The sequence below is a fragment of the Lepidothrix coronata genome, unplaced genomic scaffold (assembly GCF_001604755.1).
Source record: "Lepidothrix coronata isolate B3197 unplaced genomic scaffold, Lepidothrix_coronata-1.0 Scaffold237, whole genome shotgun sequence".
In the NCBI taxonomy this organism is placed as follows: domain Eukaryota; kingdom Metazoa; phylum Chordata; class Aves; order Passeriformes; family Pipridae; genus Lepidothrix; species Lepidothrix coronata.
Window position 1 is genome coordinate 812,624 of NW_016690417.1, and position 22,726 is coordinate 835,349.

Consider the following 22,726-nt stretch of genomic DNA (forward strand, 5'->3'; position numbering starts at 1 on the left):
TGTCCTGGTGGCCTTTGCCAGCCCCAGCCCAGCTTCATCTACCATTTATCTGACCCCCACATCCCCCCTCTATCCTGGTCCTTTCCTCTGGAGACATTTGTCCGTGTGCCAAAGCCTGACAGCACCTTTGCAATAGGAATAAACACCCTTGTGGGTGTTTAAAAATGCCCAATAAATAAATATACCGTTTACCACACCTGATGTGAACCAGCTTTGGCATGTGGAACAGCCACCCTGGCAAGCACCGGAGCTGGGCAGCCACAGCGTCCCCCAGGTGAGCTGGGCAGGGAGAGGGACAGGCACATCCCAGCACACTCACCTTCCACGGTGCAAACATCCACCTGGGACACGATGCCGGTGCCGTTCTCCTTGTCCGCGGGCCACCGGTAGGTGTAGAGGGACGTGTGTGTGGAGCCGGCGTCAAACACCAGCCCGTACTGGGGGCACAGAGAGGACACAGAGGTGTCAAGGGGTGCAGACCAGCATCACCATCAGCATCACCCGCTGAGAGAGAGTGAAGCTCCAGGAGAGCCAGCAGAGCTGCTGGTGAGCAGGGGGACCTCGAGTGGCCAAGCCAAGACTGTCACCAGGACAGAGAAATTCTGGTGATATTGCAGTCACCAGCCGTGTTGGGGACAAGGATCCACCCCAAGCCCTTGGAGCAGGCAGTGCTTTGTGATGAAAAGGCTTTATGTGCTGTAGGGCCACTCACAGTGATCAAACTCAGCCAGACCCTCCCAGCCTGTGTGGGGCTTTGCCCCACACCAGTGACAAACAGCACAGTCTGCCTGAAACCTGGTCAAAGTCTAATACCCAATGGGAGCCAGCACCCAAGGGAGAGTGGGTGGCTGGGCTCCTCCCAAGGACCCACCTTGGTGCTGGGGGGAAGAAACACATCCTTCACGTTCACAACGCTCAGAATGAGGGTGATGATGCTGCAGACACAAGTGGCTGCCAGGAGACCTGCAACAGCCTTGGCTTTGGTGTCCATTCCTCCTCCAACCTGCAAGGACAGCCCCAGCCCCCAGCTCACACCTCGGCATTTGCAAAAACAGTTTTGAAATGCAAATCCCATGGACGGATATGGGACCTGTCAAGATGGGCCTTTCCACTTCCCCAACAATGAAGCCATTCTGTGGTGCACAGCTGCTCTTATCATGGAATCATAAAATACATGTGTCAGAAGGAACCTTTAAAACCCATCTAGTCCAAACCCCCTGCCATGGGCAGGGACACCTTCCACTAGAACAGGTTGCTCCAAGCCCCGTCCAACCTGGCCTTGGACACTTCCAGGGATGGGGGAGCCACAGCTTCTCTGGGCAACCTGTGCCAGGGCCTCCCCACCCTTATTGCAAATAAATCTTTTAGATTAAAACCATCACCCCTTGTCCTATCACTAGAGGCTTCTCTAAAAGGTTTATCCCTGTCTTTCTTATAAATACCCTTTAAGCACTGAAAAGCCACAATAAGCTCTCCCTGGAGCCTTCTCTTCTCCAGGCTGAACACCCCCAGCTCTCTCAGCCTGTCTCCACAGCAGAGGTGCTCCAGCCCTCAGAGCATCTCCGTGGTCTCCTCTGGACTTGCTCCAACAGGGCTCTTGGCAGTCTCAGGGCTGAAACTCTCTGTGCTTCTGAGCACTCCTTCCTCAGAGGATTTTCAGCACGTTTTTTTCAGCCCTTCCTTCTCACTTGTAGCCCCTCAGATCCCTCTGTGCCTGGACCCCAGCCCTCTGTCCTGCTCAAACTGCCAGCTGAGTGGCAGGTCAGCATCTTCCTTCCCAGCAGGAGCACTGTGGGAAGCATGGCTGTGTCTGGCTGGAGTCCCAGTCTGGAAGGAGAACCATGCCCTGCCAGGTTCCCAGTGTGGTCAGAGCTGCACATCTCCAACACCCACACACTTGGGCCATCAGGTCACATCCACTGTCCAACAGGCCCAGCCTGTCCCTGAGAGGGTCCTCTCTGCTCTAGGCAGGGGAACAGTATCTCCAGCCACGTCTCCTGTCTGGTCCAGCTTTTCTCCACTCCTGCTGATGCTACAGCAGTAAGACACACAGGGACAGCGCTGTGGTGATCCCCAAGCCTCTGCTGGGGAAGCCCCAAGGGCAGGCATGAGGGCAGAGGCAGGCAGCTCCTGCCAATGTGGGCACACGGCCCCGCAGCCAGGCTGGCACGGCCACAGCAATGGCCCCTGGGGACAGGAGCAGGGCCTGCACCTCCCACTGGTCTGGCCAGAGCTCAGTTCCAGCAGAACCAGCCCCAAGACACCCATAAGAAGTTGCAGCAGAGAAGCAAAGCCAAAGTGGTTCTCCGTGACAGGCTCAGCACAGGGACAGTGACACGTCCACATGCTCAGCACCTCACAGCTGGTCCGGATGGGCTTTTCTAAATGCACAGCTCTCCTTCCTGCCCTGCCCTGCCCCATGCCATGAGCTGCACAGGCAGAATGCCTGCAGGGAGCCAGGCTTTCCTCTCTTCACACTCTGGATGAACAGTGGATGTCCTGAGAGCCCTGGGCACAATCACACCAGTGCTTTGGGTGGAACCTGGAGCTGTCAGTTGGCTACACAATTCTCCTGTGAGCGTATAAAACCTCTGATAAATATCCCTGTCTTTTTCTCAGGTCAGCAGAAAGGTAAGCTCAAAGGAGATGCTGATTCCTGTTTTGGAGTCAGTATCTCCAGTGATGAACAAGAGTGACCAATCTCCTGTGTGGCACGAGATGTACAACGATGAACAGCAGCCTCATGGGACATGGGACTACTGAAATCCCTTTTTGGACCTTATCCTACAGCCAGGAGCCCCTCCCTCTACAATAGCAATGGCCAGAAGAGATTATATGGAAGCAGTTGATGAACCCCTATCATAGAAACAGGGAAACATTAAGGTTGGAAAAGAACTCTTTGAGTCATCGAAGTTGTTATTGATTCGAAGTCATAGAGTCCAATCATTAACTCAGCCCCACCATGATCACCACTAAACCATCTGTCACATCTCCAGTCCTATCAGCCCTGCTAGAGTGTGCCCAGATATAACTGTGCTGTTGGGATGTGATTCATCTGCTCCAGGTAACAAACAAAGCAATGGCAAAAGTCCCCAGCCCAGCCCATATCCTGGAAAATTCTGTCCCAGGCACTGTGCGATGGAATTGGTGATAAACTGCATCCTCTTGCACATGGGAGTGGTGGCAAGCGGACTCCCCCTGCTCTGCTAGGGACTAATTCCCATTTTGACTGGGCAGCAGGCAACATCCAAAAGCAGCACAGAGCCAGCTCTCCCAGGGATGAGAGCAGGGCATGGAGAGGGAGCCCAGCGAGAGGCGTATGAGAAGCTGATTGATCTGCCCAGCCTTTCTGTGGCACCCTGGGGCTGGCCAGCTCTGACACCTGCTCCCACCCCTTCGGGCTCAGTGAGCAGCAGGGATGGGAAGGTGGTGGCGACGCCTCCAGAGCTGCAGACGAGGCACGATGCTGTGCAGTGCCTGTCTACTTCCACGTGGGGAAAGCTCCCAGCTGTGCCCAGCACCTGGGCCAGGGCTGCACTTGTTTATGTACGACAGAGGGCTTGACAAACACCCGTGGGACATCCCTCGTCTGCAGCGCCCCTCGTGCACAGGGAACAGGGCCTCAGCATTTGGGACGGAAGGCTCAGAGACGCTGCTGGATCTAAACCTCCCGTTGCTCATGAAAACGAGGAGCTGACTTCTCCACCGGGCACGTTTCAGATTTGAAAGGCAAGAGGGCTCTGAAGGTTCTAAGAGGGTGGATGTGGATGCCGGGAGCATCTTTGCCAGGCAGAGCGGTCCCCTGCCTCCCGCCTCCCACCAGCGCTGGGGCTCGGCAGTGCCCTCCGTGCCCTGCCCGTGTCCTCTCCGTGCCCCTCTGCCCCCCGCACCTGGGCACCACGAGTGGCCTCCCCAGCCCTCTCCTCCTGTCCCTCCAGCCCACGGAGCATGTTTCCCCTCGTACCGGCCCCGCTGCTGCCCAGGGCCCGCTCCCAGCCCAGCTCCATCGCGGGGCACCAGCCCTCGGTCCCCGCTCCCCCCGGCGCCTGCCCCCGCTCACCCCTCCGGCTCCGGCCGCCGCTCCGGCCCCGCCGCGCTCGTCCCGGAGTCCGCGCGCACCTGGAGCCGGGAGCCCGCTCCTGGGACAAAGGCTGCCCCGCCGGCGTGGCCCTCCCCTTGGCCTCGGACCAGCAACCTGCCCAGGAGAGCGCTTGTCCGGGAGGCAGCGGGGCTGGGGCTGGAGAGCCGGGGTGGAAATCGCATCCGGGGTTAACCACTTCGCTGCCGGAGGAACGGGACAGCCCGGAGCGCTCAGCCCGGGCGGGGCTGTGCTGCCCGAGGGGGATCAGATCCCCAGGGAGCCCCTGGCCCCGGAGAGTCTGTCCCCTGGCCCCATGACGGGGCAGAGTCTGAGCTCCGGGAGCCCCAGAGACATCCCTGCCCAGCCCTGCTGCACACACTGCGAGGGGCAGAGCCTGTCCTGTCACCCTGCTGTCACCTGGCTCTGCTGGACTTCCACTGCCCCGCTGCAGGCAGAGCCAGGCTGACAGCGGAGCCCGGGACAAAAATAGTAGGGACCTGTCAAGTGAAGAGCTGTCCCCAGAGCCATCCACGTGGCATCCATCCCCACAGGCAGGGGCCAAACCGTCCCCACGGCCAGGAGGCCACCCCCATGGCCAGGGTCCTGTCTGTCCCCATGGCTTTGGTGCAGTGCAGGCAGAGGGCAGGCAGGGTACAGGCAGAGGTCCAGGCAGAGGTACAGGAGCATGGTGTAAGCACAGAGCAGGCAAGGAACAGGAAGAGGTCCAGGCAGGGTGCATGCAGAGGTACAGGCAGGGTCTAGGCAGAAGTCTAGGCAGGGTGCAGGCAGAGATCCAGGCAGGGTGCAGGTAGAGATCCAGGCAGGGTGCAGGCAGAGATCCAGGCAGGGTGCAGGCAGAGATCCAGGCAGGGTGCAGGCAGAGATCCAGGCAGGGTGCAGGCAGAGGTCCAGGCAGGGTGCAGGCAGAAGTGCAGGCAGGGTGCAGGCAGGCCGGGTGCCCGGTGCAGGCAGAAGTACAGGCAGGGTGCAGGCAGGCCGGGTGCCCGGTTCAGGCAGCCGCAGCCCCGAACTCGCTGCTCTCTCCGCCCGCGGCAGCGCCCAGAGCCCGCCCCAGCCGGGGCCGGACCCGGACATCCGAGAGCGGCTCAGCTCCACTTTCGCTTCCCCGCAGGGCCCGGGAGCCGGCGGGCAACGGGCTGTGACCCCATCGCCCCCCACGCCCGCGGACCGAGGGGGCTCCCGGAACAGGTACAGGGGCGGCCGAGACCACGGCAGGAGGGAACTTTGCCCCTGCCCCTGCCCGGCGGGTCGGGGCCAGACGAGTTCACGGTCTCCCCACCCGTCCGCCTCGTGTCCCAGGGGGTCACTCAGGTCACTCGGGGTGGGGGATCCCGAGCTGCTGGCAGAACGGGACCCCAGGAAGGGCTCGAGGTTCGGGGCAGGGGCAAGCGGGTTTGGACTGCCCTGGCAAAGTCCCTCCCTCTCCGCACACCCTCCCAAAGACCATCCCTCCCGCAGACTCTCCCAAAGACCAAAGACCATAGACCATCCATTCCCACAGACCCTTCCAAAGATCCTCCCTCCCGCAGACCCTCCCAGAGACGATCCCGGCCCACAGACCCTCCTCCCAAAGACCATTCCACCCTGCAAACCCTCCGCCTAAAGACCCTCCCTCCCCGCAGACCCTCCCAAAGACCATCCCTCCCCACAGACCCTACTCCTAAAGACCCTCCCTCCCCGCAGACCCTCCTCCCAAAGCCATCCCTGCCTACAGTCCCTCCCTGTAGACCCTCCTCCTAAAGACTCCGCCTCCTCGCAAACCGTCCCCCCAAAGGCCATCCCCCCAAATGATCCCTCCTAGATCCAGCTCTCCCCAACGACCCCCCGAAATCCATCGCTTCCCACAGACCCTCCCAAAGACCATCCCTCCCCAATGAGCCTCCTAAAGATCATCCTTCCCCAGAGACCCTCCCAAAGGCCGTCCCTCCCCCCAGATCCTCCCGAAGACCCTCCCAAAGACCCTCCTTCCCCACAGACCATCGATGCCGACGCGCCTGCTCAGGGCGGTGGGCTGGAGCTCGGCGGCCCTGCTGGGAGTGCTGGGGGTGGCCGTCTTCCTCCTGGTCCTGACCCCGGCAAAGGATGCTGCCCTTCCTATGAGGAACAAAGTAGGTGCCCAATGGGACCTGGGGGAGGCTGGGAGTGACTACCAGCCCCTTTCCACCTCTCATTCTTCCATCAGCTCTGCCTTCCTCTCCACTTGCAAGTGTAACTAGCTGTAACTAGCCCAGCTTTTCAGGACTTAACCTCATCAAGGTGGGCACTGGGCTGATCAATCACCCCCGAACTGTGGTGCTGGCTCCTTGCTAAGGATGGGAAAGAGAAGCACAGCCCTCTCCCCGTGACTGCACTCTTTTCCCTGCTTTCAGACGTTCAGTTCACCTGTTGGGTTTACACCTCTCTCCCCTGCTACTTTCTGCTGCCAGCTTGCTAAAAAATGTCAGTTTTTGTGAGATTTCCCAAAGGCCTGGGAGCAGCCTGAGCCCTTTGGGACATGCCCGGATGCCTCCCTGCCCTGCGAATCCCCCAGCTGACCTGCGTGTCCTTCCTTCCTGAGCCGTAACTCGCTGGAATGGCGAAACCGGGGCTGTTAGAGGTGGAGCAGGGCTGCTGTAGGGAGGTTGGACGTGCAAACCTCCACTGCTCACATTCAGCTCTCAGAAACCCCCATGACACTTGGTGCAGCCCCGGCAGAGATGTGACCCCATGTCCCCTCTGTGCCCCCAGTACGGGCTGGTGTTTGACGCCGGCTCCACACACACGTCCCTCTACACCTACCGGTGGCCCGCGGACAAGGAGAACGGCACCGGCATCGTGTCCCAGGTGGATGTTTGCACCGTGGAAGGTGAGTGTGCTGGGATGTGCCTGTCCCTCTCCCTGCCCAGCTCACCTGGGGGACGCTGTGGCTGCCCAGCTCCGGTGCTTGCCAGGGTGGCTGTTCCACATGCCAAAGCTGGTTCACATCAGGTGTGGTAAACGGTATATTTATTTATTGGGCATTTTTAAACACCCACAAGGGTGTTTATTCCTATTGCAAAGGTGCTGTCAGGCTTTGGCACACGGACAAATGTCTCCAGAGGAAAGGACCAGGATAGAGGGGGGATGTGGGGGTCAGATAAATGGTAGATGAAGCTGGGCTGGGGCTGGCAAAGGCCACCAGGACAGGGCAGAGGTGTCTGGGCTGGGGATGAGAGGGTTCAGGGCTCACCCCAACCTCCTGTCCCTCTCAGTGGTGGTGGCAGTTACTGGTTAACTGCAAAGGTCTGGCCGAGGGCAAAGTGTAACAGAGGGGTGCATGGGCTAACGGCAATAGTTGTGTGCAAAGCTCCCGGGAAGGTAAATAGTGATATTTGCGCCCCGGAGCCTGTCATTGCCCACGGCAGGACCATGGCGAGTGCTCAGATCCAGTGCCAGCCTCTGAAAATAGGAATTCAGGCACACAGAGGGCATCTCTGTGTTCGTGTCAGTCCAGCATGCCATTGCAGCAGGAGGCAGGAGAGCCTGCCCCTTCCTCAGGGACATGGGGAACGGCTCTGTTTGTCGCAGGACTGGCTGGCCATGTCCGAGCAGTTCAGCCTACCCGGGGTTAAGCGTGTGCTCAGCATCCAGAGCTGGAGCTCGCTCGCAGTGGCTCCCGTGGGATGTGGGGCTGTAACACAGGTCCTGCCTCCTGGCGGGCCAGCTCGGAGCACCCACTTCAGGGACTCCCCTGGCAAGGGTGGGACTAGCCCGGCTATGCAGCCAAAAACCCCTGGGAGCTTTCTGGGTGGACATATCCCCTGCTGTGCTGTCCCTCGGGGTGCGCTGGGCTCTCTCCATCACTGGTGCCCTCTGGCAGGACCCGGCATCTCCAGCTACGCAGACGACCCCGCGGGGGCTGGTGCCAGCCTGAGGCCCTGCCTGGACCAGGCCTTGAAGATCGTGCCGGCGGAGCAGCAGCGGGAGACCCCCACCTACCTGGGGGCCACGGCCGGCATGCGGCTGCTGAGGTACCGCCGGGCCGGGGCCGCCCCCGCCCCTTCCCCCGCGCTCCTGCATCTGCATCGCAGCCGGGGCAGGGCCGGGCTGGGGGCAGGGGGTGCAGCCCGGGCAGGCCATGCGGGTGGGCAGAGCATCCCTGTCTGCGGTGCCACGGGGTGTCCAGGACAGCCGCTGGCAGTGCCCAGGGGATACCCCCGGCCCACTGCAGCCCCAGAGGGGGATGAAGCCCCTCTGCCAGACGGGCACTGGCCTTCCCAGTGCTGCGGCAGAGCCCGCAGGCAGCGTTGGTAGGGAGATTCCCGATGGCCCGGGTGAGGGATTTGGGGCTCACAGGAGCCAGCACAGACAGGGCAGTGCTGGGGGATGTGCCTGCCTCTGGGCGGCCCCGCTCCCTGGCAGGGCACGGCAGCCTCTCGCTGCTAGCCCAGCTCCCACAGCTCCCAGCTGAGGCCTCCTGCCGCAGCCGTGTTCATCCCTTCCCTGTCAGGGAGCAGAACGGCACCAAGGCCGAGCAGGTCTTTGCCGAGGTGGCCAAGGTGATTGGGGAGTACCCTGTGGACTTCCGTGGAGCTCGGATCCTGACGGGCACAGAGGAGGGCTCCTTCGGCTGGATCACCGTCAACTACCTGCTGGAGACACTCGTCAAGGTGTGAGCTGGGGGAGAGGGAGGGGAGGGCTGAGCGCTGAAAATATCCCTGTCCCAGTGACAGCCAGGGTTCTTTGTTCCAGAGGAGAGAAGGATGTAGTTTTAGGGCACTGGTCCCCCCATAAATCTCACCTGTGGTCGTGGGCTGCAGATCCAAGCCCAGTGACGTGATGAACAGAATCTTTGTGTCCAGCTCAGCCCAGCCCTGTGCTCTCCGCTGACACAGGGGTGGATTTTGGTACCACAGGGTGCAGCGGTACCAGGTTCCAGATGAAAGTGTTCCTTTTTCCCTCCTCGAAGTCTCTGGTTCTCAGAAACAAGGGGCCAGACCTCAGAGCTCCCTGGAAGTTTCTGTGGGTTGAGGAGGATGTGGGCAGGAGGGGTAAAACAGGGAGACAGGACATGGAAGGTCCCTCTGGGGCTTCTGAGCCCAAAAGCCATGAGGGTTTTCCCAGGGACTGGGAGTCCCTCCCATTCAGACTAACACGTGCTGTCTCGTGGGCCAGTTTTCCTTTGCAGAGAAATGGGAACATCCAGAGGACACCGAGGTTCTGGGAGCTCTGGACCTTGGAGGTGCCTCGACACAAATAACCTTCCAGCCCGGAGTGCCCGTGGAGGACAGGAACACCTCGGTCTTCTTCCGCCTGTATGGCACCAACTACTCTCTCTACAGCCACAGCTACCTGTGCTACGGGAAGACACAGGCCCTGAAGATGCTGCTGGCAGCTCTGCACCAGGTACCACAGCCTGGGGCCTCAGGATGTGCTCAGCCATCCCCCACTGCCACGAAAGGTGTCTCCCAGGAACGTTGGGCATGCCTGTGGATAAAGTGTTAGGGAACTGGGAGAGCTTGAGATTTTATCTATGGAACCAAAGAATTCCTTCCTTTGGGTGGAAGATGGGGTGGTTCCCTGCCAGGGCTCCCTTCTCCCCAGATCTTGATGTGTAATAGCATTTTTTGTCATTTCCCAAGCCCAGCTGTATCTGTAGGTTTTCCCTGTCCATATTCTCTCCCCCTTGCTCAATTTGTGCCCGAGAGAGGATTCCCAACACAGTCCCCACGCTGCTCCAGCACTGTGCAGTGTCCTCCTGCCTGCCCTGGGCCTGAGCGCTCAGTGCCCTGGGAGGCAGGGATGCTCGGGAAGCACAGAGTCGAGATCCATCCTTGGTCCTCCCTGGGCCAGGGCCTGCAGGGTGCAGTGGGGACGGAGCGAGTGCCCAGAGCACCAAGCTCTCCGTGCGGGCAGAGCACCAGCACTGCCCTGGGGAGCAGGTGCCACTGCTGGGGGTGGCAGTGCCATCGTCCCCCCGGCACGGCTCAGTGGTGGGGGGACAGGGAGAGCCGTGGGCAGGTTAGTCGTGCACAGGAGGGATCCTGCTTATGCTCAGATCCTCCTGGGGTCTAGGTGCTGCTTTTTGGGCTGGGCTGCAGGTGGGGTCTCCCTGGCATCCCACGCTAAGCCCCACTGATGGCTCCCTCTCTCTTCAGGACAGCGTGACTGCCCAGATCTCACACCCCTGCTACCCCATGGGGTACCAGGAGAATGTCACCGTGGCAGAGCTCTACGACAGTCCGTGTGTGCGTGCCCCCAGCACAGCCAGCCCTGCCCAGGTGCTGACGGTGACGGGCACAGGGGACCCAGCCAGGTGCAGCACGGCCGTGCAGAAACTCTTCAACTTCAGCTGCGGGGCCCAGAGGCCGTGCGGGTTCAACGGGGTGTACCAGCCCCCCGTGCGGGGACAGTTCTTTGTAAGGAGCCTCCGTCCCTGTGTTTGGAGGGGGAGTTGGGTTTTGGGCCACAACCCCAGGATAACCTCTGTAGGAAAGTCTGGATAGTGCCAGTCCTGGGAGCTGGGATGTCCCTGACACATGGAGACACGCAGGGTGCTCACCCATGTGCCAGGGAGCTCCAAAGCTCTGTGGTCCCAGCTGTAATCCCTGTTGTTGTGGGGAACATTCCCAGCTCCCTCCGAGCCACTCAGCTGCCTTATAGGGACCCCTCTGGAGGGGGCCGAGGAGTGTCAGTGGCTCAGGTGCTTCACCAGCCTGTCACCTTTGGTCTCAAACACCTACAGGCCTTTTCCGGGTTTTATCGCGCCTTTCTCTTGCTGAACCTGACAGGAGGGCAGTCCCTGGCCTCGGTCAATGCCACCATCAGGCAGTTCTGCGCCAGGACCTGGGGCAAGGTGAGATCATGCCCAGGAAGTGCCACCCCCTGCCCACATTTCTTCTGGGTGCTGGGCAGCCTGAAAGCTCATCCACAGTCCATCCTCTGCTGGGGACAGCTGGGAGGAGCACAAAGGTCTCTGAACCTGGAGAGAGATGGGAGAGCAGCCTGTAGCCTCCCAGGTCCTCCTTGCTCTCCCAGTCTTTGCTCCCAGCTGCACTGAGGGGCTGTTCCCCAGCGTGGGCACACCGAGCACTGCTCCCTGCTGGCAGCCCACCCCTGTTCTCCCACCTCTGCAGGTGCAGAAGTTGTTCCCCACAACAAGCAGGACCCACCTTCGTGACGCCTGCGCAGTCAACTCCTACATCCTCACCCTTCTCCTGCAAGGCTACAAATTCAACCAGAAAACATGGCTTAACATCCACTTCATCCGACAGGTAGGAGAGTGCCTGGCAGCCCCCAGCTTCCACACTTTGGGCCATGAAATGGCTCATGCCTACCTGCTGCTGCCCCTGCCCTGACTGGGGACAAGGGATGCCAGGTCAGCACAGCCCCACTGCCCATACCCAGAGCTACATCAGGCACCTGCTGGTACATCTGGCCTGGCCCCTTATGCTCTCCCCAAGTTTATCTCACTAATGGGGCCTCTGCAGCCCAAAGGTGGGCACAGATACGGTGGCTGTGGAGCAGGACCTGGGGGTACAGCAGCAGAGGTCTTCTCTACATCTCCAGCTTGCCTGGTACTTTGCAGCCTTTCACATGCCTCTTCCTCCTCTGTCTGCACAGGTTGCTGACGTAGACGTGGGCTGGACTCTGGGCTACATGCTCAATCTCACCAACATGATTCCCTCGGAGCCTCCTCCAGGAGTCATAGTGCTCCAGAGAAAGAGCTGGATAGCAGTCACAGTTTTACTGGCCATCATGCTCATCCTCACCTTCTGCCTGCTCACAGTCATGTGCCTCCAGAGGAATTCCTCTGGCTATGAGCGTCTCTAGCGCTGGCTCCAGAGGCTGCTGAGGCCACCAAGTTCCACTGCCACACCTGTGCAAGGAGCTGCTGCCCAGGGAATCACCCCTGTGTGCCCTGGGGCCATGGATATGTTGTGGGGGGCCCCGAGCCCTGTCCTGGAAAGCTGGAACTGGCACATGCTGTAAGACATCCTCCCCGTAGCTGTGTGCTCTCTGGTTTTCCTTTCCCCGCCCTGCTGGTTGGAGATGCTCCAAGAGGGAGGGTACGGCCATGCGGAGCAGGGGCTCAGCACTGTGGCATGGGGACCACAGTGATGTGGGGTGGCTCGAGATTGGGGGTCAGGGAGGAGAGAAGGAGGGTCTGGCAGCAGTGGGGCCATCACAGGGCTGGTTACAGCCCGCAGGAGATACCCTGTGTGGGGCAGACGTGTCCTGCCCCATCCCAGGGCGAGGGTCTGCCTGTGGCCAGTGCCAGCCCGAGGGGCTGTGGCTCTGGGGGGGACACCGGCCTGGACTCTGCCCAGGACTGGGAAGCCCTGTGAGGTGGGGGATGGCACAGCCCTCTGCTCTCCTGTGCCAGGTTCCTCCCCTGTCCAGCTGCACCCTGTGCCCTGTGCCTGGCATACAGCCACACTCATCCTCCCTTTCCAGCACACGGTGATTTGGGAAGGCTGCTGGGACATGTCAGGGGCAGCTACCAGGGCCCCCCTTACACTTCTGGGGAGTCCCACTGACAGCCAGTGATGAGTGAGGTGACACACCCTCCTCTCAGAAGAAAATGGCCTGTCCTTGTGCCCTGCTGGTCCTCTCCGAGGTCCAGCAGACACCTCAGTGTCTCCAGGGTTGTCTCCCACAGACTAGAGCAGTGTTGCCTCTCCCCTGAGTTCCTGGCATCGTCACCTGCCTTTACCTGGAAGACAGAAGCAATAAAATCATAACAGTTTGGGAGCAAAGGAACAGACATTTTCCCATGTGCTGCCTTTTATGATCTTTATGTGGGTCACAAGAGCTGTGAGGTGTCTGACGCTCCACAGGGACACCAAAGGTCAGCGCCTCGCTATGGGAATGCAAACAACAATGAGTCATCCACGGGGCAGATAAAAACAAGCAGAACCAAAGGCAGGGGCACAGAATGCTGGTTTAAAGGTAAATCAGCAGGAGAAATGAACCCAACCCAAAAGAGATTATAAATCAGAATAACAAATTAATAAAAATAATACAATAAATACAATTATACAGATGAACAATTGGTTTAACCCACAAAACCCAGATGTATAACCCAACACCCTGGGGTATGAACAGAATGGTGTTCATTGGGCCCCCCTGAGTCCAAAGTAAAAGGAGAGGGAAAAACCTGTTGGTGAGAGTGGTGGTCACAGTCTGGTCGAGAGGGGTGATCTCAGTCTGCTTGAAAGTGGTGCTCGCAGTCCGGTCAAGGTTCTGGTCCTCCTTTGGATCCAACAAATGGTACCAGAAGTCCCAAGACCCCAAGATTATATACCCTCAGGTTCAGGCAGGAATGCCCAGTACCTCCCCCAGGGTGGGGAGTTCCACAATGGGTGAGATATTTTTGGAATCCTTGGTGGCCCATTAGCAGACATGACCCCTCAGGCTGGCTGTGGAGGTGCTAATGACTCCCTGGAGGGGAGTTAACATCACCCATAACTACAGCCTGAGGGGTCAGGTGTGCTCTGGGCAGCTGCTGCAAATGGTCTGTTGTTAACAGTTCCTGGGAAATGGCATGGAGGGTGTAGAATACACAGTTTGTGTAACACCCACACAGTGATGAGCTGGTCCCAGCTGTTCTAACTAGGACACAGCCATGGGCAGGGCCCAGCTGAGCCATGTGCAGGTCAGGACCCACAGCCTGCTGGAGTCTCAGCCTGACACTCACAGAGCCCAGGCCTTCTGCTGGTGGGACAGTGTTGCCTCCACTAAGGCACTCAGGAACATCAATCCCTTTATCCCACACAAAGGAAGATGATGAGATGAGATGGTGAGATATGATGACATGACATGACATGACAACGAGATGAGATGGACCCTCTGGAGGGGCACAGACCACGCTTCTGACTTTGGATGCTCAGTTTTCCTTTTCTCTCCAAGACCATCTCCACATAAGCCCAAGCGACAGACCCTGAGCAGATGGGGTCCTGCAGAGCCCTGCATGCCTGCACACCTGGAGACAAGTGCCATGCCTGGCACTCCTGGCAGGGACCGAGGTCATACCCAGAATGGCTCGGAGCGCCCCAACACCAGGTGCCTGCAGCCGAACACCAACAGTCTGACACTGGGGAGCTCTTCCAGAGCCAGGCTGGCTCTCATGGGCCCACATTCCAGGGGGATGGAGCTGTATCTGTAACAGGCAGCAATGTGAGAAGGCAGACAGGCATGGCTGAGGCTTCTGTAGGCTGATCCCATCAGGTGTCCACGGGAGCAGAGCTCCTCTGGAAACCTCACATAGTGCCTGTCTGCATGTTGGGGGCCAGTCCCATGGGAGGCCAGACCCCAGTTCTTTGGTGCCAGTCCTGTAGGTAGGAGCACAGGGGCCCCAGCACAATTTATACCTCCTGGGCTCCAAAGCACAGCCGGGCTTCTACACCCACAGGAGCAGCAGCAGGGCAGTGAGCCCCAAGACAAGGCTGAGGATGATGAAGGTGATGGCTGCAGCCCACAGAGAAGGCATGTGCCCCTTCACCCTGGTTGGAGCCTCTGCCGGGATCATGTTGGTGAGGTTCAGCATGTACCCCAGTGTCCAGCCAACATCAGCACTCCCTGCCTGCCCAGGGAGAGAGGGAACAGAGTGTTAGCCCTGCAGGAAAGCCACTGATATTACAGGGCCACTATTTCTGCTCAGCCCAAGCGGGGTGCAGTAGCTGCCCCCACACCAGTGCCACGCCAGGATAGAGACAGGCAGGGTTCTCTGGACCATGGCTCCCCCTGAATCACCACAGGGGCTGGATCTCCCCCAGTGCCACCTCTGCTCCCCCTCACAGGCTGAGAGTGCTGCCCACCTTCATCTGGAAGATGATGTTTTTCCAGCTGGTCTCATTGAACTTGTAGGCGTCGAGGAGGAGTGTGAGGATGTAGTTGGCATTGGCACAGTATTTAGGCAGTCGCTTGGGATCCTCTTTAGGGTAGCTGGAAGATAGCTGGGACGGGGAACATTTGGGGATGAAGGGAAGTTGTCCACAGGCAATTTCTGTGCAGGGACAATGCCCTGACAAGTGCTGCATGAGCGGCAGTGGCTCCACAGTCACCAGCATCCAGAAAAAGACTTCTGGACCAGGCAGTGATTTTGGACCTCTCTACACAGGGCAACTCCTTTGAGGAGGATTTACGTTCCACATGGAAACAGAGAGACATATTGGAGCTCCTCCTGCCCCAGATTCTCCCATCTCTCTGCCCCATGGTGGTGCCACATCTCTGGGTCTTATCCATCCCCATTTTTTGCCCAGAGATGTTGTGGCTGCCCCATCCCTGGAAGTGTTCAAGGCCTGGTTGGATGGGGCTTGGAGCAACCTGGGCTAGTGGAAGGTGTCCCTGCTCATGTCAGAGGGATGGAACAAGATGAGATTGAAGGTCCTTCCAACCAAACCAGTCTGGGATTATACAATTCTATGGTTTGACTTGTCTCCAGAGTGGTGCCAGCAGCCGTCTCTGCCCTCACCATCCTCCCGTGCCACAGATCCACCTCCATCCCCATTCCCACCTCCATTCCCAGCTCCTGTGCTGCCCTTGCCTGCCCTGGTGCATGAACATCCTCGAGTGGATGCAGGACAGTCCCGGTTCCACACAGCGCAGGGATGGCTCAGCTGTGTTGGGCACAGCTCCGAACTGGGGAGCCTTTCCCTGGACAGGTCCCTGCTCTTCTGCCCCCACCCCAGAACCCCTTTGCTTGTGAAATTCCCCCACAGCCTCCGTCATGGGGAGCTTACATCTTCCCAGCTCCTTGTGCAGAGCTGCTCAATGGCCCCCCTGGCTGTGGCCAGCGGCTGCCCCTCCGTCAGGTTGAGGAACTTGAAGTTGTAGTAAAAGGCAGAGAAGGCCTGAAAGGAAGAGGCAGAAATGCTGGTGAGCTACAGTGGGGAACCCCCAGCAGCTGCCCCCATCTCCCCTGGATCAGGAGGTCGGGTTGGTCCTTCAGAGGATTTGCCCCACCCAGGGTAGTCCCAGAGCAGTGCTGTCCCTGTCCCAGCAGAGGATGGGCTGGGAGGTCAGTGCCTGCTGGTGACAGCAAAGTGACAGCCAGCAAAGGCAGAGCCTTGCCTGAAGGCTGCTGGCTAAACTGGGTTTTTACCAAAAACTTGGGTTTTGACAAACACCTATTGAATTAACACATCCTTGGAAGTGTTTAAGGCCAGGTTGGATGGGGTCCTGAGCAACCTGATACAATGGGTTGGGGCATGGAATGAGATGATCCCTTCCAACCCAAACCGTTTTGAGGCTCTGTGATTATTAACACGGTCCCTCTTGGAGATTTGGCTGAAAAACCAGGCAGTGGCAATCTTTGGCGTGTCCAGGGACAGTGTTAACTTGAGAGCTCCTTGCCCCGGTTCACTGCAGGGAGGTGACAGTGCCCTGGGGCAGGCGGGGACACCACAGCGCTCAGGGACATGCCCTGCCCTGGGGCGGGAGGGCGGATCTGCCTTACAATGAACTGCCCTCGGAGTGGGGGCTGGTAGACGCCGTCGAAGGTGCAGTCCCGGCTCTGGCCGCACGCCGAGAAGTTGAACAGCTCCCTGACGGCTGCCAGGCACCCGCTGGCATTGCCCCTGCCCTCCAGGGTCACCGTGCTGTCACCGACAGGCAGGCGGGCGTCGCTCCGGTCGGTGCAGGGGCTGGCGCGGAAGGCAGACAGACGGACCGTTTCAGTGTAGCCCTTTGGGTAGCAGGGGTGATAGACCCGTGTGCTGGGGGCCGATGCCTGGGGACAGCAAAACACAGGCTGCAGCCTCCTCCAGACCCTCCTGGAGGAGGCCAGGCCGGGGCCAGGACTCACCCAGAATCCCCCCAGGGCCACGGGCACCAGCATCTCCCACCTCCTCAGCAGGAAAGATCCTCCTGCTGTCCAATCCTGGTCTTGTTTGGCTGTCTTTGTCCCAGCACTAATTCTTACTCTGCTTTGTCTCATTCTGTCTTCCACTGAGGGAGACCTGTTTCAGAGTCCCAGAGTGTGTCTCCCCTGGCCAGCACGATCATTTTTGGGGCATGCAAAGCCCTCTACACCCAGCTCTAGCTCTGGCTCTAGCTCCAGTCCCAGCCAGAGGCAGCACCTGGGACCTTCCTGGCTGTACAGCAGGAGCAAACCCCTCTGGATCACCAAGGCTGCTCTCCTGGCAAAGTGCAGCTCCATGAAGAAGACATGTTTCACCTCTGACCTTTGAAAAAATGGTCCAATAAAGGTCTTCAGTTCACTTTTCTCATGTTCTTGCAGTCACAGAGTAGTAGCTGAGTTTCAGGGGGACCTATAGGGTCCCTGTGCCAGTCCCCTCCTTAAAGCATGACCAACTAGAGCAGGTCACTCAGAGCCTTGTCCCATCAAGTTCTGAGTAGAGTATCTGAGTATCTCCAAGGATGGCAACTCCACACACTTCTGGGTTCTATTCTGATATCTGAACATTCTTATTGGGGCAAACTTTTCTCTTCTATCTGGTTTGAAACTCAGATGTTCCAACTTGTGCCTGTTGCCTCTTGTCCTGGAACTTTGCACCTCTGAGAAGAGCCTGGTCCCACATTTTTGTGCACCCTGTGTACAGCCAGAAGATCTCTCCCGAAGTGCCCTTTTGACTTCCCTCATCCCTGGAAGTGTTCAAGGCCAGGTTGGATGGGACTTGGAATAACCTGGGCTAGTGGAAAGTGTCCCTGCCAATGGCAGGGGGGTTGGAACAAAATGGTCTTTAAGGTCCATTCCGGGGATGTGATTCTATGATTCCCGTGCTCCTCTCCACATTTGCCCTGCCATGCTCCAAGGAGCATGTACTTGCTCTCAGTCCTTGCTGATACCTCTCTGAAAGAGCCTTGCCAGGTCTTATTTTATGCATTAACAAGTCTGTGGTTGGCATCATGAGACCAGAGGCCAATTACCCCTCAGTTCCTTCTCACCGCAATTAATTCCTTTGCCAGCCGCTTCAGCATCTCGTTCTGCCCGTAGCAGAGGTAGCTGTGGGTGTAGATGTTGTAGTTGTACCCATACAGGGTGAACTTGGAAGCTTCATTCTGGTTTAGCACTGAACCTTCGGGCATAAAGCTGATTTGAGTGGATGCTCCTCCAAGATCCAGTGCCCCAAAAATGTTGGCCACCTCTGGACGGAGCCACATGTGCGCTTTGGGAGAGAACTGCCAAGGAGAGACAGGAAAGGAAGAGGAGTAGTACATGGCTGGGCTTACTTGCTCTCAGCAGAATTCTCATCCCATTGAACTCAACAGGATTCTGTTGCTAAATTCAATGGGCATTTGGTTATTCCTGTACGTGAGGCCCCACCAGCTCCCTGCCCAGCCAGCCTGGTCCTTTACCAGAGAGATGGAACTGTTTGATGGTCAGGATGTGCCCACATTCTGTGGGCTCCCCTGGCTCTGAGTCACCAGTCCCCAGACCAAAGTGCTGGTGGGCACCTGGGGCCCTGCCCTTCCCAAGGACCAGGCTGCAGAGGGCTGGTGCAAGGGGAAGGATGTTCTGTCTCCGACAGCTTGCACAGGAGCCCAACAGTGTCAGCACTGCACTGTGCTGTGGCAGGGCTGGGATAGAGGGTGGCAGGACAGAGTTTTGGTCCAAGCTGCCTTCAGACTGGCACACTGAACCAAAGCTGGTGTCTTTCACTGCCACAGGGAGATGGAGCTTCCCAGGGCAGTGAGACAAAGCCCAGCAGGAGCAAATGGTCCCCACTGGGCTGTGCAGCCAACCTCACTGTCCTCGAGAGACCCTCTGTCCACACGGTGTGGGATTGCCCTGAGCTCTTAACAGACACTCCCATTCCTGAGTTCTCCCCCATTCACTGTGGGCAACCAGAGGATAAGTGCCTCCTTCCCCTGGGATATCCCCCAAAGCCTCTAACCCTGACATCTCCTGCACTAAGCAAGCTTCAGGAAAATCAGAAAAGCTTTACTAGCAGAGGAGTGGGTGTTCGACCCTTCTCCCACCTTAGTGAAGGAGTCCAGCAGGTAGTTGATGGTGATCCAGCCATAAGCCCCCTCCTCCTCTCCCGTAAGGATTCGGGCCCCTTTGAAATCCACAGGGTACTCTTGCATGGTTTTAGTGACTTCGGCCAGGACTTGATCTGCTACTGAACTGTTCTGTTCCCTAGAAAAGACTTAAAGGTCAAGACACATACCCAGCTAAAACCAGTACTACAGAGGAAATCTCAAAGTTCCACATACTCATCCCTCCAGTGCAACTTGATCCCAGCGACACAGAGGTTTCCCAGGACACCCTTCCCTGCCTAAGTATCATCACAGTGCTGGGGGACAGAGGGATGTGGGTCTTGTGCTGCCAGACCCAGATTTGAATGTCACCCACTGACTGCACCCAAGGCAGGGCTGGTTGCTGAGCTCCAGGGGGTGTTTCAGGAAGGTTCCAGCCTGGTTTCAGACCTCTGAGTGGGGAAGATATCTCAGGGCTCGCTCTCTGAAGTGAGTAACCCTCAGGCTATGGCCCAGCTCCTTCCCAGGGACAGGGTATGACTGCCAAGGCACAGGAATAACATGGGATATCTGCAGCCATAAAATCAAGAGCCATGAAATGAAGGTTGATATTTGAAGAGAGCTAATACAGGCTGGTGAAAGGTAACAGCAGGTCCTGCGTCACCTCATTGCCTCTGCCCCCTGCTCCCCCACCAGCACCCATCCACCTGGGCAGGTGGCACATCCCCTGGTGGTATCTCAATTCCCTTGTGCTCAAGGAATCATGAAGAGCAAACAGAGCTCTGAGAAGCGTTTCTTGCTTGGAACTGGGCATGCAGCACCATCCCAGGATGTGGACCCCTCTGAGCAGTCTCTCTGTCCCAGAGGCAATGGCTCATGACAGCTCAGTCACACCCCCGTCCCCACAGGGCTGCCTTCTCCCCTTATCCCCATTCACCCATCCCTTGCTCATGGCAGAGTGGGATCTGGGATCCTGGCCCCACACAGGGCACTGTGTCCTGGCAGTGGCTGTTCGCAGCTCTGTCACTGCTGTCACCCCCGTGCCCCACAGCAGTACCTCAGTAGCCTCATGCCAGCTGTTGCTCCAAGATAAGCTGGGACATCCCTCTGTTTCGCAGCAGGAACAACCTTCAGGGCTTTATCCAGGCATTCCCTTAGGGAATCACCAGCTCTAGGGGGATCGTAGGCATAGCTTGATATGCCGGGCCCTGGAAGAGAGTCAGGCTGGGACAGGCTGGTCGGAACAGCTCGGGAAGGGGATGAGGGAGGGCTCAAGGCAGTGAGGTCTGTCGCCTCTTAGCAACAGAGATGCTTTTCCAGGGTCCCCTGGAGACCTGATTGACCCACATTTATTTCCTCTCCTATGTATTCCCAACATCTCCCATGCTTTCAGTGTCCCCAGCTCTATGGGTGACACCTTTCTCAGCCAGGACAGCAAGTGGGGGCATTCCAAGGTAGAGGAATGAAAAGTCATTCACCACCCAGGTTTTTCAGTCCCACCCAATGTGCAGGCACCAGGCCCAGGGGTCAGGGACACCCTGCCTGCAGCCAGGGCTCCACACCGTGCCTGCAGTGCCAGCCCGATGGACAGAGCTGCCTTAGAGGGAGGACCAGGTCATCCCACCCACCACTCGAACACACAGGGCAGCACAGAGCCCAGGGCAGGGGGATACTGACCCTGGACATCACAGGACAAGGTCTGGCTGACCACACCAGTGTCGTTCTCCTTGTCTGAATCCCACTCGTAGACAAACAGAGAGGTGTGGGACGAGCCCGCATCAAACACCATCCCATACTGCAGGGGAAAATCAAGACATCATGGTAGTGGAGGAGCAGCAGCAGCCTGCCCCTGACCCCACCATGGCCCTGCCAGGGTGGTGGGGTCAGAATATGCCCCAAAACCCATCTCTCTGAGGCACAGCTGTGGCAGAGCAGAGTGGTGACCTCAGCCCAGGCATTTCTCACGGCAGCTGAAGGACTTTGTCATTCCCTCTCCTGAGGTCTGTGCAGCAATGCCAGCTCACACAAACATTTCTTCATTGTTTCCTCATGCTTTTTCATTTTCCTTCATGGTCACATACCTTTTGTGTCTACACTGGCCCCACCTTGGGGCCAGCAGTTCACCAACTCCAGTGCTCTCTGCAACCCCACAGCTGCACCCAGCCTGGGCAGGGACTGGCAGGGCCATACCAGCTCAGTCCAGGAGGCCCCTGCCTGTCCCCCATAAAGCCCTCCACCTCACCCTAAAACCCTGCCATCCCTCTTCCAGCAGCTGGGGTGGGATGCCAAGCTGCAGGGGATGACAGAGGGGAGGCACAATCCTTGTGCCATGGTGTGAGCAGGTCGGGACAGGCTGGTGGGAGCTGGCAGGAACAAAGGGCCTGTGGATCTCTATCACCCTGCCCTGGGAGAGCAGAGAAAGCAGGTCAGGGCTCTGCCCTACCTATCTGCCCGAAGGTAATCTCCAAACACAGCCTCTGGTGGCTCGTTCCAGAGGAGGCTTCTCCCTTTGACCTTGAGGTGGCCAGGCTGTGTTTCTTCTGCCTGCACTCTGAGGTGGGAACAAAACATCCCCCTGCTACTGTAAGGCAGTTCCTAGCGGCCCTCCTTCCCCTGGAGATGAGCTGTTGTCTCTGAGCACCTGCCCAAGGTGACAGGTCTCTCCAGTGGTGCTCAGGGACCTTCTTTTGGGCTCACCTTGACCATGGGTGGCAGTGTCACATCTTCAACCTTCACCAGGCTGAGAACAAGGGCGATGATGGAGAGTGCCACCAGTGTCCCAATGATGGCACTGGTGAAGGGCTTCTTGTTAGCCATCATTCAGGTGAAGGCTCCTGTGAACCCAAACACAGGAGAAAGGACAGCTGGGAACATGCTGTCAGAGAGATACACCCCAAAAGGTGACATTGTCTCAAGCTGTGCCACTCAGAAATCCTGGTGGATAGTCAGATCTTTTCCTGGGAAAAGCAATATTAGGGTAAAATAGGAGGAGCAAAGGAGAGAGGGATTGGTTGCCCAGCAGCCTGGGACAGCCAATCTTCCACATCCAGCACCCACTCCTGCTCAGCTCCCTCCTACTGGGAAGGATCAGGTCTGGGAGGAACAAGAGAAACACTGCAAGGAACAGAGGAGAGCATGGGGAAACTGCAAAAACCCTCAGTGGGAGGGGAGGGGAGAGTGGCTGGTTGCATTTTACAAGCTGTCAGTAAGGTCAGCTCACCTGTGGCAGTCCCGGCCCCACACCCAGATGTGTGTCTCAGGGCTGGCTCAGAGTCCTTACCGTGGCTCGGTGCTCCTTCGAGGGCAGCAAACCCACTTGGACTTGCCTTTAATATCCTTTGGAAGTGGATACTGCTGGAAAATCTTTCCTCCTTTATTTTCTCCCAGAGATCATCAGCCTTAGGCAAAACTCTCTAATATCTGTTCTCCCGTTTGTCTTAGGGTTGTATTCATGGCCCGGCATCTTCCTTATCTTCAGCCTGTTAGTCCCTCCTCCTCATTTGAATGGAATCATATGAAGGACACATCTCTCCTTTTAACCCTTGTCCCTCTGCCTCTCTGTGCTGTCACAACCCGCCCCCGTTTCTGTTCTCTCTGCTTTCACCAGCCTTAACCTTCCCATTATGAATCTCTGTGAGGTCTGTAAGAGGTGGCAGTGATTTTTCCAGTATCCAATGCCCTGAAATCTCACATAGAGTGGTAGGTGCCTTGATAATAAGT

General features: G+C 58.0%; 3 protein-coding genes across 6 annotated transcripts in view; 1 reads left to right on the plus strand and 2 right to left on the minus strand.

Moving 5' to 3' along the window:
- The window catches only part of LOC108507041 (ectonucleoside triphosphate diphosphohydrolase 8-like), a 12,185-nt gene extending 5,571 nt beyond the window's left edge, over positions 1 to 6,614 (minus strand). The window contains exons 1-4 of the mRNA XM_017834639.1: positions 6,485 to 6,614; positions 6,080 to 6,196; positions 872 to 1,003; positions 193 to 437 (exon numbers count right to left, since the gene is read on the minus strand). Coding sequence (XP_017690128.1) covers positions 193 to 437; positions 872 to 1,003; positions 6,080 to 6,082 — 380 coding nt within the window. The 5' untranslated portion in view covers positions 6,083 to 6,196; positions 6,485 to 6,614. The remainder of the gene's footprint in view (positions 1 to 192; positions 438 to 871; positions 1,004 to 6,079; positions 6,197 to 6,484) is intronic.
- ENTPD8 (ectonucleoside triphosphate diphosphohydrolase 8) lies at positions 5,008 to 13,544 on the plus strand. Of its 2 annotated transcripts, none has more exons than XM_017834707.1 (10): positions 5,008 to 5,290; positions 6,078 to 6,210; positions 6,830 to 6,947; positions 7,941 to 8,091; positions 8,571 to 8,730; positions 9,236 to 9,466; positions 10,219 to 10,479; positions 10,852 to 10,916; positions 11,197 to 11,334; positions 11,684 to 11,814. In XM_017834707.1, exons 2-10 carry the CDS (start codon positions 6,085 to 6,087, stop codon positions 11,694 to 11,696), a joined length of 1,263 nt encoding a protein of 420 aa, XP_017690196.1. In that variant the 5' UTR covers positions 5,008 to 5,290; positions 6,078 to 6,084; the 3' UTR covers positions 11,697 to 11,814. The 2 variants fall into 2 exon arrangements, with proteins under 2 accessions (XP_017690196.1, XP_017690195.1); XM_017834706.1 differs by having other exon boundaries at positions 5,159 to 5,290; positions 10,806 to 10,916; positions 11,684 to 13,544.
- Positions 13,545 to 13,668: 124 nt separating this feature from the next.
- LOC108507073 (ectonucleoside triphosphate diphosphohydrolase 8-like) lies at positions 13,669 to 22,476 on the minus strand. 3 transcript variants are annotated; one of them, XM_017834709.1, is made up of 10 exons: positions 22,427 to 22,476; positions 21,704 to 21,840; positions 20,684 to 20,801; positions 20,064 to 20,214; positions 19,007 to 19,166; positions 17,972 to 18,205; positions 16,521 to 16,793; positions 15,805 to 15,915; positions 14,881 to 15,018; positions 13,669 to 14,645 (listed from the first exon to the last, which is right to left on the minus strand). In XM_017834709.1, exons 2-10 carry the CDS (start codon positions 21,824 to 21,826, stop codon positions 14,463 to 14,465), a joined length of 1,491 nt encoding a protein of 496 aa, XP_017690198.1. In that variant the 5' UTR covers positions 21,827 to 21,840; positions 22,427 to 22,476; the 3' UTR covers positions 13,669 to 14,462. The 3 variants fall into 3 exon arrangements, with proteins under 3 accessions (XP_017690198.1, XP_017690199.1, XP_017690197.1); XM_017834710.1 differs by having other exon boundaries at positions 22,287 to 22,462; XM_017834708.1 differs by having other exon boundaries at positions 22,227 to 22,462.
- Between the last annotated feature and the right edge of the window lie 250 nt (positions 22,477 to 22,726).